Consider the following 19214-nt stretch of genomic DNA (forward strand, 5'->3'; position numbering starts at 1 on the left):
AGCTACCAAACATAAGCAATCACCACCATATCCTGAGCAGAAAACACAAACCTGTTCTACATCCCCAGCAACAGAGGAACACATTGGCAGATAGAAGAAGCTTAGCAGGGTTTGGGGGAATGTCCTGAAAATCTCTCAGAGTAAGACATCTGCTAGCAAGGACTTTATTTGCCCCAGAAACGAGTCCTTTCCTTCCCCTGGGGACCCTCTATACCTGGATGAGACATGTCTCCTCTGTGGGTGTCTCCCCTCGTGGGAATCTGGGGGTGTTAGAAGACCACTCCTGACCTGGAGTGCTGACGGCACTCATGACCTGATCTCCAACCCAACACTGTGTCCTGCATGGCACCACAAGGTCAGTCGCCTGTGTCTGCCCTGGGCATTGGTGGAGAAAAGAGAACAGAGAGGGGAAGGGAGTTGTATTTGGGTTCTGAGTAGGTGCTGGAAAGCCACATTGGGTTTTGCCTCTTATTGTATCTGCTCCTTGTCTTTCAGCTCTGGCGTGTGTGGCTTTGTTACATGGCAGCAGCTGCGGCTTTTGGTTCCTGATAATTTAGTTATATTTCTGCTCTCAGAAGCTCCGTAACAAGCTCAGTTCCTAGCAGACCAAGAATCAAAGGTTCTGACTTCTTCCTTTGCATTTGCTCAATCGTTTTTCCTCCTTTGTCTGACCAGATGTCCCCTCGTGACACTCAGTTTATCCAACCAGACCTCCCAAGGAGCTGGATTACTTTCAAAATCTGTTTCTTGAGCATTACATGGATCCTGAAGCTCATGGTTACTTACATATCAAAGGATGCATCCCAGAAGAGGCAACTAACTAATTACCCATTCTTCTGCTCCCTAAATAACCACGTGGTTCACTCCCAAACATGACAAACTGGCAATGGGAATCTGCGTGTAGGATCTCCAAGAAGCTGAATCAAGATATGCAAAAGCTGCAGCAAGTAATGAGGATTCAAAGCAGCAAGAAAGGATGATTCCAAGCAGCAAGAGTGATCAGAGGTCTGGGGAACGTGGAAGAAAAGCCACCCCAGAATTAATCTACTTCTGCCCAGGGGACTGCTATTCTTACTCATCAGAAATTCCCAGAACCCGATGGCTCTCAGTTAACACTGACCTCCAGGGCAGGACTACGCAGTACAACTGGTCGTTCAAAGTAGCCTTGATAAATGTGTTGCTGCCAGAAGACAAGAAAGTGTTTTAAACAAGGTCAGGTGTCCTGTTACATTGCAGGACGTAATCCTGGTTTGTGTATACGCACACATCAATTTCAATTGCACGATACGTGCTGGATCTACCTGTCTATGGGGAGTCTTTGCTTCTCCATCACTGCTCCTAAATCCTTGGTCATCATTTAAGAACATGGCTTAGAATATTAAGAATATTGCTTAGAAAAAAAGTCAAAACTGGTTTTTTACAAGTGGAGTTACTGGCTTGTGCTCTTCCTGGTCAAAAATTATCTTCTGATGATGGGGAAAATCACATTATATTCTACCACATTAAAAAACCCCAAAGCTTTAAATATTCACTGTGATTTTTTTTCCCTTTGGTTTTTTTTTGTTTTGTTTTGTTTTTGTTTTTTTGTTTGTTTTCCCCAGTTAAAAGATAAGCCTGGCTTCCTTTGCTGGGCATATTAGATACCTTACCTATATAGCAAAAAAAACCCAAACCATCAACCCCCAAAATCAACATCCTTTAAATCAGCACCTTACATGCACAGCCACTGAAGGATTTAGTCCCAGGTTGAGGGCTTCCTATTAGCTTTATTTAATATATATGAAGGGCCCTGGGTTGCTGTCCTGATTATACACACAAGGCGGATTCCACAGTGGACTGCATTTGGTCTTGAAAGCCTATTTTCCCCATAGTTTTATTTACCATTCTTAAAAAGGATAAACAGAGAGCCATGTGCTTACATCTTTTGAAGAGCATATTTCCTCATGCTCTACAAGAGGCTCCTTTGAGCACTCATCATTCACAATTGTGCTCTTGGAAGTTTTAGCAATATTTGTTTCAGGTAAGTTTATTTTTATATGATTGACTGAAATCTCAAGCTGCAATTAAGAAAATTGCAGCGAGAACCATTAAAGGAGTAGCGTCATTTTCTCCCCTTTCCTCTAAAATGTCAGGTTTCAATGTCACCGCGAGATAACCCAATCGCGTGCCTGTACACCCGGGCTGGAGCGAGCGGAAAACCGTCTGGAGTACTAATTACAAACGACTTGGAATAATGACACGAGGCAGAAGGAAAATGAAAGGCCCTGGTCCCTATCACTTACCCACCCAGGTGTGTGCTCAGAGATGCAGGTTATTGTGGAGCCGTCTATTCAGGAAATACACAAACATCCATCCCCACTTGTAGAGCAGGCTCAGCCCCTCCCCCATCTCCCTCTGTCTCTCTGCCCTTTCTTTCTCTCCAATTATAAACCAGCACCAGGTTTTCTCATCAGCCATCTCCATGTCTCCAAATGGCTTTTCAGTGTCAGGCCTATCAGGAAATTAACTCATCATGCAGTGACAGCTGCTAATTTTTTCCCCTTACATGTCAGATGGATCGCCTGCTGAAGCTAATAATGAATCACCAATCCCTGATTAGAAGGTGCTTCCGAAACATATAACTGCCATCTGAGCTAACTTTTTTCTTCATATAAAATGATATCACCCTAGAGGAGCAGAAAACGAATTGTATTCTTCAACAAGATAGAAAGGGGGTAGCCTGAGTGAGCCACACACTATCTTAAATTATAGGCTAATATTGCTCTGTAAAATAAGTGAAAACTCACAGCTCTTCTCTGTTTTGCCAGATGAATTACCCTTTTTTCTGTTAATCCTTTCACTTGAACTAACTTAGTTTCAAGTTTCAATCTTCACCCATCTCTCTTTATTCTGTTTACAGCTTTTGTGCTCACGAAGTCCACTGAGCAGGGCAAGTTGGAGAAAAGGCCCAGAGATCGCTTTACGAGGCCTCTGCCTACCACAATGCCAGCTCCTTGTACTGCTCTGCAAGCAGCTCCAGCCTCATCTCTCAATCCCCAGGAGTTTCTGAAGGAGACTCACCTGCATTTCAAGCACAGGTCCAGCTCAGGGCCAGCCCAAGGCACAGGAACTTTTAACACAGAGATTTCTACAAGCTTTTACATGAGCTGAATCCACTGTCCATGAAAACAACAAATGTATTTCTTCTGGGACTCAGAGCTAACACTCCTGGTATTAAAGCAGCATTTATAAATGACAGCAGTGCTTGCAAGACTACGCACAATCCACATGTGCATAACAACAGCACATCAACTCCCTGACTCATCCCACTTCCACAGCAGAGTGCAGCTGGGAGTCAGGCAGAATGGTATGTTGCTGTGGGCCCTTTAGGTGCTGTTGAGCTTTGGGTTCTTTTCTTTTGGTTTTGCTATAGGAAATATTTCCCTAAATATATTTCCAGCTATCTCTTATGTCCCATTTTCCCCCAAAGATGGAGCCTGAATTCAGAGGCCAGGATACACTGCCTCGGGAGGTGTGTATCTGATTCTTAAGAAATGGAGGGTGAAACTGCTTGCTGGAAATATCTCTTCTTTCTCTGTCTTCACTTAGAATTTTTGGGTGACTTTTGGTGAGGTTTGTTTCAGCTTGGTTGGTGTTTTTGTTTTTGTTGTTGTTGTTGTGTTTTGAAATTTATTTTTTATTTATTCATTTTCCCCTTGCATACTAGTTGTTAAATACTTACATTTTTACCTGTTTGGCCGTCGTCACTATAAGTACAGTGACATCAGCATAATCCAACTTCATTAATGCTTATTCAGAATGGATAACAAAGAGAAAATTGGCTCTGGCACTCAGAATATCAGGAGGCAACTGACTGACATGGGAATACAGCCCCCTCAACAATCACTTCCATTACAGCACAGCCCTTGAATTCTCTGGAGACAGGCAACTGAAGGTATTCAAACCAAACAGCAAAGCACACTTGCAGTGAATGGCTGCCTACATCCACCACACAAGTTCTGTGATGCTCTGACAGTGGACACTGCCTGTGGCAAAGGGCCCCAGCAGCTTCTGGCCCTGCTCCAGGACAGGTCACCAGCTCCATGCACGGCCCTTGGAGGGTCAGGGCCTTTTCAGGTGCTGCTCTACTCTAAGTGCCTCCCTGTGCTCCCTAATCTTCCCTGCTCTCCAAGGCAGAAGGCATGGGAATGCTTGGAAGATCCATAGAGCAATCCAGATTATCTCCTCCCAGACTAGGATACGGAACAATGTGGAACAATACAGAACAATATGGAACCTCTGGCACACAAGGGAGACAAATGCCAGAGACGTTTCCTAGGCACTGGAAGAGACCCGCCATAGCCTCAACTTTCAGTGTAGGGCAGAGAGTGTTTTAGCATGGGGTTGAGACAGTCCATGGAGTCCTTGAACAGGATGACAGCTCAGGAATGAATGTCACCCTTGATTTCTAATGTTACATTTGTAGGGCACTAATAAGTTAACTTTAAAGTCCACATTAAAAAGAAGAAGAAGAAGAAAAAAAAGGGCCCTAGGAAAATATTAGCTTTCCTGATCAGGCTGCACTCAGAGAAAAGTATCGTTAACCTGAGCTCCCAGGTAATTACAGCACATGGTAGGTTAGTGAATCCTTTCCAGTGCTCCCAAGCACAGGAACATCTACCACTGGGGCTTTTTTTTTATGCAAAGGTCTGCTCTTTTCATTGTGCATACAATGTGATTGCTGGTTTGACACTGCAGGCTACACTGGTTTTATGAAGGATTAAATGCCACCTGAGACATATTTATCCTAAATAAATCACAAATGGTAAACTGCAGCATGTCAGTGTCAACACCCTGTACTGCAGCAGAAAGGTTAGCCATACAGGACTAAGCACAGCGAAGAATTAGCATCCAAGCTGCAAGACCACAGGGCTACAGTTAACAGGAGAAATGATCAAGAAGAAATATTTCCACTGAAAAACATTCAGGTTTTTGAACATCTGTGAGAGTCTTGCAGAGGGCCATCATTTTGTAAAGGTCACCTTTTTCCTGATAACAAACGGGAGTTGATCCTGTCACTGTTTGCTGAAGACAGTATTTAAGAGTAAGTGAACAGCTTGTCACTTTTAAGAAAGATGAGCAAGTCAAACTCGCCTAATTATGAATCTTGATGTCTAACTTGAAATTTACTTTTTTGGAGGTTTGACAAAGACACAACCTCAACTCTTGGAAAATAATAAAATTTGAAAAATAATAATAGTAAGAGATTAAGAGGCAGCAGGATCTTATGGCCCCAGAATGAAGCACCTTTTCTTAGCAGCCCTATCAGAAAATACGTTTTTAAGCAGTTGCTTCAGGAAGGAACTATTGTCTTACCCCACCCCAACTTTCTTACAGTCGATAATTTTAAGATATTAAACATGATAGGAAACCCAGTTATCTCTAGAGTCAGCATGGCTTATACCCTAAACACTTACACAATTATATTAAGCATGCATGAGGCACACTTCAGAAATTAGATTCTTTTATCTTTATCTATCTAGCAAGCTAGAGAAAGGAAAAGAGAAAAGAGAAAATGCAGAGACATAACAGATAGCATTCGTTTGCTCCTGCTGAATGCCAGTTCTGTTTATTGTTTAATATTAAAAATCATGATGCTTCATGTTAATGCTAACATTTTATTTGAAAGACAAAAAAAAAAAATCCCCAAACCTTGCCAGTTTATATTTTACAATTTTTCTAAAGAAACAGAAGCAGTTTTATCATGAAACAAATCTTTTCAACATGAACTTGCATTGAACAATTGCAGTATATCCACAAGTAAATAACTGACATTCTGGACTAAGCAAGAAATACAAGGTCACCTTTTTTCCCCCTACTTGTTAATGTCAATGTCAGAATTTTCTTTAAAAATCCTCCTAACATTTGAGAAGTAGCTCACAAAATGAACTGCAAAATGGTATTTATACGAAGCACTAGTTTTAAGAAAAGCAAAACACTGACAGTGACAATATTTTTTTCCAAAAATGCACATTTCTTATGTAGGACTCTCATCTAAAATTAAGTGGAAGTTACAGGCATCAAGTTCTTCTTCCCGAATATGTATAATCAAGGATTTTCTGAAGTGTAGCTTTTTTGAGCTCTTCTTTAGGGAAAGTCTTATGCGTTACCATGAAAGAGTAAAGTACTATGAAAACTTTCATTTTAGATGCAAAAAAAATCCTTATTTTGATGACATATTTTTAGCCAAGCATGTTTTAAAGTAAGATTTTAGAAAGCAAAATGTCACCTGTTCTACTTTAAAATGAAGAAGGGCACCCAATACTGTATGTATGCTTACCTGTTCACCTTGCTATTATGGGGTTTGAATTTTTTTGCATATTTATCTTTTCACAAAATGTACATATAAGTGCAATTATTTTACTCCTGTGATTATGTTATACAAAAAAATGACAGAAGGCAGGGAATTACCCTGAGATAAAACAACATTAAGACAAAAACATCAACAAAGAAAGCACTGAACAGAACAATTTCTACTCTGGGTGGGGGGCTTTTGATATTGTTTTTTTACCCTAGTATGCTTGTTTTATAATAATCCCATGTAATAGTTCTTACAGCTATTGTAACAAAACTGTATTACCCTCTTCAGTGAACTCCTCCTCTTAGCAGGATACGTACTTGTTACCTGGCTTGGAGGAGGTTCTGCTGAGAAGGCTTTACAGAAAACGTTCCAGGAATACAGTGCCTCCATGATTCTGGTAATATCCAGCTCTGCTCTGCACCCTGCCTATGAGCGAAGCTCTTCATGCTTCTTGTACTTTGTTATAATCTCTCTGGCCTTGAATTACCTGTGAGCCACCCTCTGTATAAATGACCATGCTTGTTAACTGTTCTCTCGCTCTATCAGGGGCTACAGCTTCAGCTTTTATAGCAGTACCAGCCTGCAGAATGTCTTGGGACCCAGCTGCCTCTATCACGGCGTGTGAGTACACACCAGGCTCATCCTGCAGGTCTGGTGGCAATTCTGTGACAATGTAGTGCGTTGCACCTCCAGAGAAGTCACCATCAGAACCCTGAGCCATGGCTTGAGCTAATTCTTCACTGACAATAATCTGTGATATTTGCCCATCTGACTCCACTAAATCCATGTGTTCGCTCTGCACACTGAGCGTGTGGCTACCAGCTTCCTGCATAATTATCTGAGAGCCTTCTCCAGCTACCATATGCACAGTCCCTTCCTCATTTACAATGACCTGGGTGACACCTTCTTCCATGAGCTGGTCGGCTGCAGCCGTGTCACACACAGCAAACTGCAACACTCCCTGCACCATGTTTTTGAAGGCAGCCTGAGCTCTCTCCTGAGATGCAATTATAGCCGATGGGTGCATGACCCGTGTCACTACTTCCACAGGTTTGGTGTCTTCCTGAGTCTCCTGAACTTCATGGAACATTTGTATTTCCTGTCCCTCGGCATCACTGGGAATGCTGGGCATCTCCGGGTTTGGCATTTGCAAGAAGTCCTTCTGACCAGACCTACATCTGTCAAGGAGTCCGGATTTGCTTTCCGCTTCACCCAGCTCTGTCACAGCACAGAGCAGGGCATCTAATGCCGAGGAGGACTCCGGAGGATGCACTGTAGCCTCAGAAGCATCCAAAACGTCTTGTCGCATTATCTGCTGCAGTACGGAGCCACTGGAGTCAGGAACTGTGTCTATCTGAACGGCCTCCTCCATGTCAGCTCCCGCCCCTTCAACCACCACCACCTGCGTGGCACCATCTGCCAGCTGCTCCGTAAGGATCTGCTCAGGAACCATGCTGCTCACGTGGGAGCCGTTTTGGTTGGTGGCTATGACTTGCCCGTCCTCCGTGATGTGGACCACCCTGGCCATCTGCCCGGCCATCGCCAGCGTCTGCAGGGTGGCCGCCGCTGTCTCTTCCACGGAAGCGTCAATGCCAAAGTCGCTGTCATATCCTTGAATAATAATGAACTGCTGAACCTCCTCAGGGGACTGTGGCTGTCTTCTGCTGCCCCGAAAGGCCTTCTCCTTCACTGGGGAAACTTCTCCCAGCGCTGCCGCGGTAAAAGGGCTCGTGGTTTCCACAAAGGTTGCTCCCTGCCCCTTCAGTCGGCACTCATAGGACTTGGACACAATGCCTACAAGACAAAACACACTGTTAACGTGGTATCGTGGCAAGTATCTACATTACTTTAACAAATTGCAGCCTAAACGGAAAAATTCCTTGACAATTTTTAGATTTCATTGACAGAAAACATAGATAAAAATGAGCAAATGAACAAAAATCTATTTGCATGTTTTCCAAATAACATCTTTACAGGTTGAAATAATTGCTGAGCGTAACCATTCTGCAGCTTATTAACAATTTAAATGTGTTTTTAAAAATATTTTGTATAAAAAAAAGCCCAGATAAATACAGTATACAGTTAAAAGCCACATCTTTTCAAGAAGACCTTATTAGTGATATTTCAGTACTTCAGTAGTGAATTTTATGATTGTATATTACATTAAACATATCTTGGTGTGAGAAACTGTGGCTGATCTTCTTAATACCCTGCTTTTGTTTGTGAGCATGTTGCCATGCTGTCATTTTGATGCCACTGTCTTTCCCGTCCTTTTCCATCCGGCATCTTTCTCCAGCTCATGTGACTGACTCAGTCACTCACCCAGTTACCTGGAGAAAACACTCGGTAGTTTTCTTATCCTAAGCAGGATGTTCTATAAAATTTAATACAGAGAACCCTCAATTACACATGTTAATTATTTCTGAATGAAATCAATTAACAAACAATAATACCTGTAACCTCCATATTCCAGCTGCTTGCTGCGCTACCCAATTTGGTTTTGTGTCATCGAAGGTTTCCTTCTCAATTCTCACCACTAACAACAAAGCTTCAGAAATAAAAAATGGTGGCCAAGGCTGTACAAAGTCGAGGCCATCACCCTCCAAGCATGGCCTATATGTTTTTGGGAAGACATAAATGAGCAGACCCTGTGGCCAGCTTTTTGGATGTCCATGGATGGATAGCTCTATCCCTCCCTGTCTCACCATGGCAGTGCCAGCCAGAAGCACCCAGGAAGTTCCTCCATGTTCTGGGAGCAAGCTGTGGGACACAACCAGTGCACACAGAGAGAAGAGTGGGTGCTTGACACTGTAAACAAGGTGAGGGTCTAATGACTGATGAGCCTTGGGAAGGCTGATTAAGTCCACGCTGCAGAGACCGCCCATATCCATACTCCAGTTTAAATTTACCTACACAAACTGAAATCATGTGTCTGGAATAACAGGTGTAGCTTCTTACCACAAACACAATTAGCTACGCCATGGCTTGCTTGGGATAAAAACAGGCAAGAAAAAAGGTGACATTTACTTACAGTGAAATTTCAGGCTAGCATTGTACTTTCCAAGCCAGTTCTAGTGAACAATGTGCTTCATTGAACTCAAGAGACTGAGAAAATTATACTAAAGCTGGTCTAAGGGGGCTCTTTCACTCAAAGCATAGAGCTGTCAGACCCTGATCCCATGGAGAATAAAAACGGGCTTTAAAAAGAGACTCGTTTGCTTAAAGGTAAGTTCACACTTAGAAGCCGATTTACTCCAAGACTGAATACTTGGCACCTACCAGACTCTAGCAACTTGCTGTGTTAAGAGGGGTATCAAGCTAAAATTCCAAAATAACATCAATAATTAAAAGACCAAGGTACTGATACCTATCTATCTAATCTGTCTATCTATCCATCCATCCATCCATCCATCCATCCATCCATCCATCCATCCACCCACCCACTCACCCATCCATCCTTTCTTCAATTACAAAGCTTCTGGTAGAGAACTGCACTGTGAAGCACAAAGAAGTCATTTTGTCAAGCTGAAAAGAGGCAAATCACCTTCACAAGCCTCAACTGATGCCCTACTACTTTCTTATTCCAAGTTTGCAAGGCAGGTTATCTTTGGAAAAGAAAAGAGTGTTTCCAGGTGATGCTGCATAAAAATCTGGCACATGCAATTGAACTACAATTTGTCAGGTGTAAGCAAGAAGTAAGCTTACTGTGGTATATAACTGGTTCTTATTCCTACTTTTCCTGTGCTCTCTGTAGGCACTGACATTCACATGACCCCCCAAAGAGCAGAAAAGTAGGAAGGGGAAATCAACATAAAATGACAATTATCTTAGCTCCTCCACATTTTGTAATAGAGTATAAGTAATTAATTCTCTCAGGAATCTTGCTTTGTTGACAAGATAAAAGAGGAGCCTGGCAATGATGTGGCACAAAATCAAAATAACTCCACAAATCATGCATTTTTCCACTGGATTTCAAAATCAAAATAACTCTACAATCATAATTTTCACATACACATACACTAAAATCGTGACATTTTTCTCCAAAGATCATAATAATTTATGTACAGGACACAGCATCAGTGTATTGAGGGGAAGCTCAGGTCTGGGGAAGGGAAAGAAAAAGAAAATTCACCCTTTTTTCATCTCCTCAAATAAATGCCGTGCCTGTGAATCTATGCAACTCCAGTCTTTACTGTGCAATTGAACGGGAAGTCTCCTGGGTGAAGAGCTATCTGGTGAATCCCTCGCAGCACTGATAATTATGCCATTCTGACTGCTTACTTAATCTATTTGAATCCAGAGGTGAGTTAAGCCACTTCCTGACCATTAAAGTAAACTACATGGGTAAATACTGCTGTCACTAAGGGGTGTGATGAAGCTTAACTACACCAACATCTTAACCTCAGCTCAGTGCAACCCCAGCTATTCCATCACAGTTCATAAATGCGATTGCAGGTCCATCTTTTGATTCAGCAATTTAATAACTTCGAGTGCTGTCAGTACTGCTTTGAAAAATGGCTCCTATAAAATGTAACAGCCTCAATCAGATTGTAAAAGATTCACCCACTGAAGATTCTTCCATTTCAACTATAATGAATTAATGTTGAGCTGTGTAGAAGTTCAAGTGTCATTTAAACTAATGTGAATCTACTGTAACTTTAAATTTTAACTGGACTATGACCAAGAATTTACTGGGAACATCAACTTCAATTTTAGTGATTTTTCACGGTAAATATGTACTGCAGATTTTACTGGTTTTCTTTTGTTTTAAAGTGAAAAGCCAAGTAGTGAAGGCATTTAGAAAACAACAGATTTTGAGGCTTAGCTGTTATTCCTATAATGAAGCACTGGAATCCAGCACAACATTTGTAGGAATTTTTATGCATTTAAGGAACATGTCACATTATTGGACTGTATGTAGCAACAAACCATGTTGTCCCAGTATCTCCAGCCTACCTCTCGCCCCTTTTTAGCAGTTAAAGAGAAGGGGTAAGTGTTGGCTGACACAGCAAACATAAGCTGCAATACAAGCCCACATTAATATTAGGAAAAGTGGACTTGTTGCTGATTGCATGTCGTTGCAAATTAAAAAGATACACAAATAGGCATTAAAATGACAAAATATAATGATACAAGAGCTCATATTCAGACAATTTGTAAGGAGGTGTTTCATATCTAGGGGTGCAATGATCAGAGAATTGGTTTCTTTCCAAGAAGTCTGTCATTTCAGCACAGCCATTATTTATCAGTTGGAGTCCTGAGCGACTGTTAGTTTTTTATTTGAAAATGTCAGGATATTTTAGACATTAAATCCATATTTGCAGGTTATTTTAATTCTCTGAGACCACAAACTCCTGAAATAGGGCTAAAAGAAATGCTTTGATGTTTAATGTATGTCTGAGAAACTAGAAATAGGGTTTAGTACCTTTTCCCCACTCTCTTACTCAATACCTGACTTCCTTTTGTGTGTCTGTTTTATTCTTTTGTTACTGTCATCATTTGTTCCCCACAGAATAAATACCTTATTCTTTTGTTAAGCTTACATTTAATTAAAATGTACAGGATTTGTGCAGTAAACTCGAATGAAACAAATAAAACAAGGGCCCCCTCTCTTGAAGGCATACGTTGTGAATGAAAAATGTCATTACAGACTAAAAAATTTTGCAGTAAACAGGGCCTACAGAGAGAAGTTTCCCCCGTAATGACATCCATAAAATACACAAATGGCACTTTTAGTACCATCCTGAATATGGCATTTTCTGTGCTCTACACACAATCTAAATGGTTTGATCATAGAGCATAATACTCCATTGGGTTTATAGAACAATCAATGTTCCATAAAATGATGTATTTATCCAATAGTAGGCTCAGCAGTTACTGGTGTATGACATTGTAGGACACTGGCTTTGTACTGTTCAGCAGCACACATGCTGGCTGTAAAACTTATCTAACACTACTTCAACAACTTCATCTCATCTGTGTCAAGTAATTTGTTGAAGCCTCAGCTTGGTTTAAAAAAACTTGTAATAAAAATTCATAGAATTTTCAGGAGAATGAAAGCTGATGACAATAGAAAGGTCACATTGTGGCGCCACTCATGGGGTCGGGGGTCAGCTGCAGTTCTAAAACAGAAAGTAGATTTCATGCATCGTGTAGCAGTTAAAGATGGCATTAAGGAGACTTGTCTCAGAAAGAAACGCGTAATGCGTGAGGAAAGTCTGGGCTAATATTATATGTAAAGCACCACCTTGCTCTCAGCCAGCAGCCTCTTTAGAATTCTAATCCTTCCCCAAAACTTGAAGCAAGTGGCTGTGTGTGGTAAGGCTGGGCAGAGGACATCCTTCACAAGGAGCACCTTTAGGACAAAGCAGTAAGTCATAAATGAAATAATCTATTATGATGACGGAAATTATCTGCATTTACACATCTAGCTTAAAACAGCTATTTTTCCTTTTATATAAAAGTTCTAGAAGGCCTGATTTATAGTCCTCTATTCAGCAACACTTAATTTTTCTTACTTTGGTGATTAGGTATATTATTCTTTGACACAAACAATCATTTTGTATCTGCTAAAATACAACAAATATTAAGTAATGTGAATGAAAAAAAAATAATCTTTTCCTTCACTGAAATACAACCCTAAGGAATTTAAAAGGTATAAAAGAATCATCTTATGTCTAACATCACTTGAAGTGATTGATTTTCATATTTTATTAGTTATTGTCTACACAGAAGCCCAGTATTTTGAATTGTACAGGAAGTCCACATATCAAATTCATAAAGCAATATAACTTAGGCCTTGATCATGCTACAAGTTTTTGCTGTTTTCTTTCAATTATTTTTGTAATGATCTCTACTTCAAATAATTAAATACAATCTAAGAACTGTGGCATAATTTGGGATTTCCCTGATTTTCAGAGGATGCACTTTTTCAGATCTCTGTTCTTTGACCATAGTGAAAACCATTCTTTATCATTTGCAAGGTTTTTATGTACAAGCGGTGTATGGGCCAGTATTTTTAAAACCAGCTAGTTAAGCTACTAAATAAGAGGCTGTGAAGGCTCATTCATATCTTCTGCTGCAGGAAAGGAAATATGATGGGTTAAACTGAGAAGTGAAATAAATCAGCAACCCAAAATGGCCCTGTAACAACTATTACGTCCACAAAGGCAGCAAATATTTGTAAAGCAATACAAATAAGTATACCTATAGGGGACTTTACCAGCTTCTTAAGAGACATAAAAGAATTCCACCATTGACACAAATTACATAAATCTCAAGAGATACCAATAGAGCAAGGCTGCGTTTTCTCCCCGCTTCAATAAAAAAAAGAAATCAAAACCAACAACAACAAAAATATCCCAAATAATATTCATAGTGTAATTCATACTTAAAAATCCAGTAATTTCACATTTCAATGCTGAAATTCAAACCAGCCTTGGCTTCTAGTTTTGTCCTCAACCACTCAATCATATTTGGAAACTTCAAGGTCTTCTAAGAACTGCTTGAATAAAGGATGAAATTTTAACATTTCAGGTATCTTAAAAAGCAGCAGATGTCCTTTAGCTTTCTAAAAATGCAAAAGAAAGTACTCTTGTAATATTTTTTCTTTTGAAAAACAGACTGAAATTTCCTGCTTGCTATTTTTACCTTCCACATCTTACAGAATTATGTCAACGGCCACAAAAAGACGCAAAAAGAAAAAGACAACCACCAAATTAAAAAACCAAACCGTTCAGTTAGGGTGTTTAGGCAGTTTGTTTGGTTTAGTTTAATTTCCCTTCAGTGTCTAATTAACCTTTGGGAAAAGGCCTTCTCTAGGAAAAATTTCAGTTTCTCTTTCTTTCCCTTCAAGGTCAAAAATCAATGGTGTAGAGCCCAGTGTTACAGAAGGAATGCAAATAAAAAATATACATACAGAACTCCCACTGATCATGGCAAACATGTACAGTGTTAACACACAGAATTTACAGCTGCCTAACCTGCAGAGTAACTGGTTTACTTGCAAACCATTTTTCTCTTTACCTGCTTGCCACCATGCAGGCTGCTCTTCTCTACTCTGATGTGTGAGCAAAAGCCTCTCTGTGGCATATGTAGCAATTACCTACACAGGCAAGCAGCATCAGGAATGTATCTGGAGTATTTCAGCTATCTCTTCCAGTGCAATTTAGCAGCTTGAGATGAGGATAGCCAGTCTGGACATTTCTTGGCAGTCCAGCTTCAAAGACTACTCTGGCCCTCAGTTTGGGAACAACTGACATTGATGATACTCGGATGCACTCCTTCTGTTTTATCCCCTGCAGTGCAAATGGAAAGTGCATTTTTAGCACTTCTAAATCAGAATCCCAATTTCAAGGGGTTCTGGTTGTGCTTTGTCAAACCAGTGATTTCTGTTTCCTAGGCAGACAAAACATATAATATGAAAAATAACACACTAATATGAGAAAAACCAGGAGAAAAAAACTCCAAGCTCTGCTCATAGGGAAAATGATCTGGATTTGTGAAATCGGTCTAGTCCCAGGCACTAACAGCTTTGTCAAAAAAAGGAAAAAAACCTTTTTGTCATTGTTATCTCACCAAAAGTTTTTGTTTTTCAAGAGTATATACATCCAGATCCTGGTTTTATAAACATTTATTTATCAAACGTACTCCTTACTGCCATAGTTAGCCTCAATAGTCTCAAAGGGACTAAACATGGTTGCTTGCATTATGCATTGTGTTTGCATAATCAGGCCCTTGGGATTAACAATTCTGAAAATGGCTGCCCTTCCCTAACGTTTGATGTACATATATGCACTAAAGAGAACAGACACTCGTAAGGAATACCTAAAATAAAACATTATGTTATTAAATGATCAAGCAGAAATTATATTCTTCGGCATACCTATCAACTATGAGTATCATGATTCTCTGTATTTATCTATTCTGATTTATGCACCCTTTCAGTAAAAAGAAGCACCTGTTCTTTGCTTGAGGGCACATCTCAACCCATTTAAAAAGAACAGCAGCTTTTAGGAGGAATGCTTGGGAATAACTACAAATAGTAAGTTTCCCTAGTTCTTTTTGTTAGTTAAGACAGCAGAAACTACCATTTCAAATGTGATAGTCATATCTGTATTTCATTTATAAACTCAACTACGTTAGAGCTATATTCATATCTTTCCAGAGTAAATTATGGGAAATAACCATTTGTCTTCATTGTAGACACTTTCGCATGTATAGTAGAAAACAAACCTCTATTCAATAACTGCACAGAGGCACCATTAAAATCAAATTTACAGTAAACAGAACCTGCAGCTGGGGTAAAACACTAACTGTTAGTATTTTAATTGTCAGCGAAGCTTTCAGAGGTCTAACATCTGCTCATAGCCAAATGACAGCAGCTGCTTGTGTACACTTAAAACAACATGAGTTTCTTCTATAAATATTAAAATGAATTGTATTTGTGTGTTCATTGCGGCTATATTCCTACTAAACTGTTTAGGTATATAGAGTATTTTCAACTTCTTTCTTGTGGCAAATTCATAAAGGGCTGACCTCCTCAAAAGAATGAGAGGCAAAGACAGCAAAAATTCTTGAGTCTGTAAATTGAAAATGTTTAGAGACAGTACTAGAGGTCACCCTGTACCAAGACACTGCTGGTAAATGCTAAGGTAAGTTCTGATCATTGTGCACTACAGTAACTTCAAGGACAAGACTGCTCAGCATGCAAAGTGTCAGGAGTCTATGGAATGGCTTACATCAAAAGCTAATGCTGAAGCAATTAATGCATTATCTTACCTGGAAAAAATATTCTGTCTCAATGTCCAAAACATTGGAGGAGACGAGCATACTCTCTTTTGTGGACTTCATCAAAAGCATTCTGGAATGATCCCTGATTCCCATGATTAGAAGCAATAAACTGCCTCGAGGAGGGAACTATACTGGCCCAATATAAGATTTTGCTAAAAAGGACAAGCTTCATAACTTACTTTTGCAGCTTTTTATCTAGACACTGAAATACAATTGATATTTTCCTCTTAGTCTCTCACCTCCTTGGAAATACAGGAAGGAAAACTGGAGGAGTGACACATTTAGTTAAGCTATAGAATCTGGTACAGTGAGAGGAAGAGAGCATTACAACCAGTTTCAGAAAAAAACAAGGGAAGTGGGGTTTATAGTTTTCACTTTACAGATTTTCTGTGGAGAAAGATCTGTTTCTTTGCTTTTACAACATCAAGTGTAATGCCAGTGGCAAGTAATATTTGTGTATTTTCGCAATAGATCTACAGCTGGAAAGGAGCACTACAATAATTTAGTCTGAAAGCTGTAGGTCACGCCAAGCTGAGTTTTGGAAAAAACCCCAACATGATTAGATGCTTCAGCCTTACATGTGTAACCACAACACAGGATCAGCCATGAGTACAGCTGTCTCCACAGTGGTACCTGGCTTAAGATGAAGGTGAATTAATTGTGAAGGCAGCTCCCAAACTTCTGACATCAGATTTCCCACCCCAAAAGTCAATCACAGTGCAAGGAAAATGACAACATATGAGGAGGAAGGAATAGGGCTGCTTATAGGTGGGACACTTTCAATGCACAGACCTTCCCCTTTGCTGCCCTTTACTCCTCCTGAGGCACTTGACAGCATCAAAGCTTACCATGCCTAAAATGATGAGTGTCAGAAAAATGCTGATTTTTCACCTCAGAGTGTCACAGGCCTAGCAGTAATGCTGGGATTACTTAGGAAGCATGAAGCAGGGGTGCTTGCTGGTTCTGGGAGGTTGGATGGGAAATAGAGACTGGAATGATGGGTAACTCTTTTATAACACTTTCAAGAGTCGAGTTCATGACAAAGTCTTCATTTCATGATTCACCTCTGATGAAGGATGGAAGCAGCATGCTTCCAGAATATCTTCACAGGAAGAGCTGCTCATGTAATTGACCCTTCTGTTGACAGAAATATATTTTCAGTGCTACTTATAGAGTAGAGTAAATGAACTGTCTTCCACTTCCAGTGTTAAAAAGCACGAGGCAGGATGCAGATAAAGCAAGACAGAAGACACCAAAGCTGGTGCTTTCTGGGCTGTCTCTGAGCACTGTTGATGCAGGAACTGCAAGGTGGCCCATGTGCCTGGGTTGGATGGGAAATGCAAAGTAAACTGTTGAACTGCAGCTCTCCCAAAGGGCTCAGAACCTCCTAACCAAGTTGCTTGCACTTAGCTGCAAAGTTGTGTTCAAGAGCTGAAGAATTACCACACTACTCTGCTGACAAGGCTACCTCAGTTGTTGGTTAACTAGAGGTAGAAATCAACAGCTTTTAGATGGTACATGGAGCTAATACCAAACTGGAAACATTAACATCAATACAAGGAAAACCAGGATGTAATTTAAGTAAGAAATAATAATGTAAGATTGAAGTTGTGCTACTGCATAGTGCCACTTGTGGCGAAAGTAAATATGCAAAACTTATATTCAACGAGAGTCCCTTGAGAACTGTAATGCTGATGAAATTTAAAGAATGACAGTGTTCACCAAATTACATGTAAGTTTATGAAATGTAAGACAGGAAAAGAAAACAGGCCAAAGCAATTTTTAATTGCACATTCAAAGGCATATCTGCTGCACATTGTTCTGGTACAGATACAACTAAATTATGTCTTGATCTTTCTAGGAGAGAGATCTTGATTTAAGAATATTCAGAATAGTGAAGCAAGAAGTCTGACTTGAATGGAACTATTGAAGGTTTAAGTGCAGATATTCTGGCTACATAATCTGCAAATGCTGGAGAGGGAGGAAAATTTTTGTCCCTATTAGATAAGCATAATCTTATTTTGAGGAAAGACAAGAATGTTCATGTCATACTTCGGGAAGATGGTTAGACATGGTGAGAAATGGAAAGTCAATTCAGCTGCCTCATCCACTTTGAAGTGAGAGGGTGATGAAGCTCCCAGATGGAACAAATAGACCGTACAGTAGTTAAGAATATGGCTTAACCCAGTTCATCAGTATTTATACTGCAAATCCATACTTCTCCAGAACAATTCAGTGCAAAGCAGCATGGGATTCTGCAGGAACTATTTAGATAACTTCTGTAAACATCTCCATTCTGAACTAAAGTTCACTCAAGACTGTGGTGCCTTAAGTCTTAAAACTCAAAGAACTTGCAATGACTGTCAATCATAAGAAGCATGAATCCTAGTCAAATATGGACTAGAAAACAACCCCTGCCACTCTCTCAGGTCCATCTCATTAGTTCTTTTAATTTTTTTCCTTTCTGAGAGCCAACTTAGACTTAGGAAAAGTGGGACTATTTTTAAGTTAAATAATGATCATATTTATCTAAAATATTTTAAAATGCCACTTAGTTCTTAATTGTGAAAGCACTTGTTCATAGATTTATATTATCTATGTCTGTCTCCAACTGAAGCCAAGTAATGCTTGAAATCATGCTAACTAAAAGATGTCAAGTGGTTTGAAAACACCGTGGTTCACTTGTCTGGAGCATGCTGCATGCTGCAGTAAATGCCATCATTCTGCTGTGAATGCCATCATACCTAGGACCTGGTACAGCATCCTTAGCAGTAGCTTCATAAATGAGGCCAAGCACTTTAACTATTGCTGGAACTTAGTTCACATTTTTTTGTTACAGTAGACAAAATTTCAGAGGAATTCATGATAATTTCTGTGAAAGCAGTAAAGCTTGGGATATGTGACAAAAAAAAAAAAAAAAAAAAAAAAAAAAAAAAAATTCCCCCCCAAAAAAGCCCAAACAAAATCCAACCCCAGAAGCCTGGAGCAAGATACCTGGAGCATCTGATTTTCAAAACCACTAAGAAACTAAGAGCCCCTGCTGATACTTCTGTTAAAAGGTTCTTATTCCATCTACCTTTTA

General features: G+C 40.0%; 1 protein-coding gene across 2 annotated transcripts in view; it reads right to left on the reverse strand.

Annotated features, from left to right (window-relative positions):
- Positions 1–5637: 5637 nt before the first annotated feature.
- ZNF407 (zinc finger protein 407) overlaps positions 5638–19214 on the reverse strand; it is a 335862-nt gene continuing 322285 nt past the window's right edge. For both annotated transcript variants that reach the window (XM_066328276.1, XM_066328282.1), the window contains one exon: positions 5638–8134. In XM_066328276.1, the coding sequence (XP_066184373.1) occupies positions 6783–8134 (1352 nt within the window). In that variant the 3' untranslated portion in view covers positions 5638–6782. The remainder of the gene's footprint in view (positions 8135–19214) is intronic.

The sequence above is a fragment of the Sylvia atricapilla genome, chromosome 1 (genome assembly GCF_009819655.1).
Source record: "Sylvia atricapilla isolate bSylAtr1 chromosome 1, bSylAtr1.pri, whole genome shotgun sequence".
In the NCBI taxonomy this organism is placed as follows: domain Eukaryota; kingdom Metazoa; phylum Chordata; class Aves; order Passeriformes; family Sylviidae; genus Sylvia; species Sylvia atricapilla.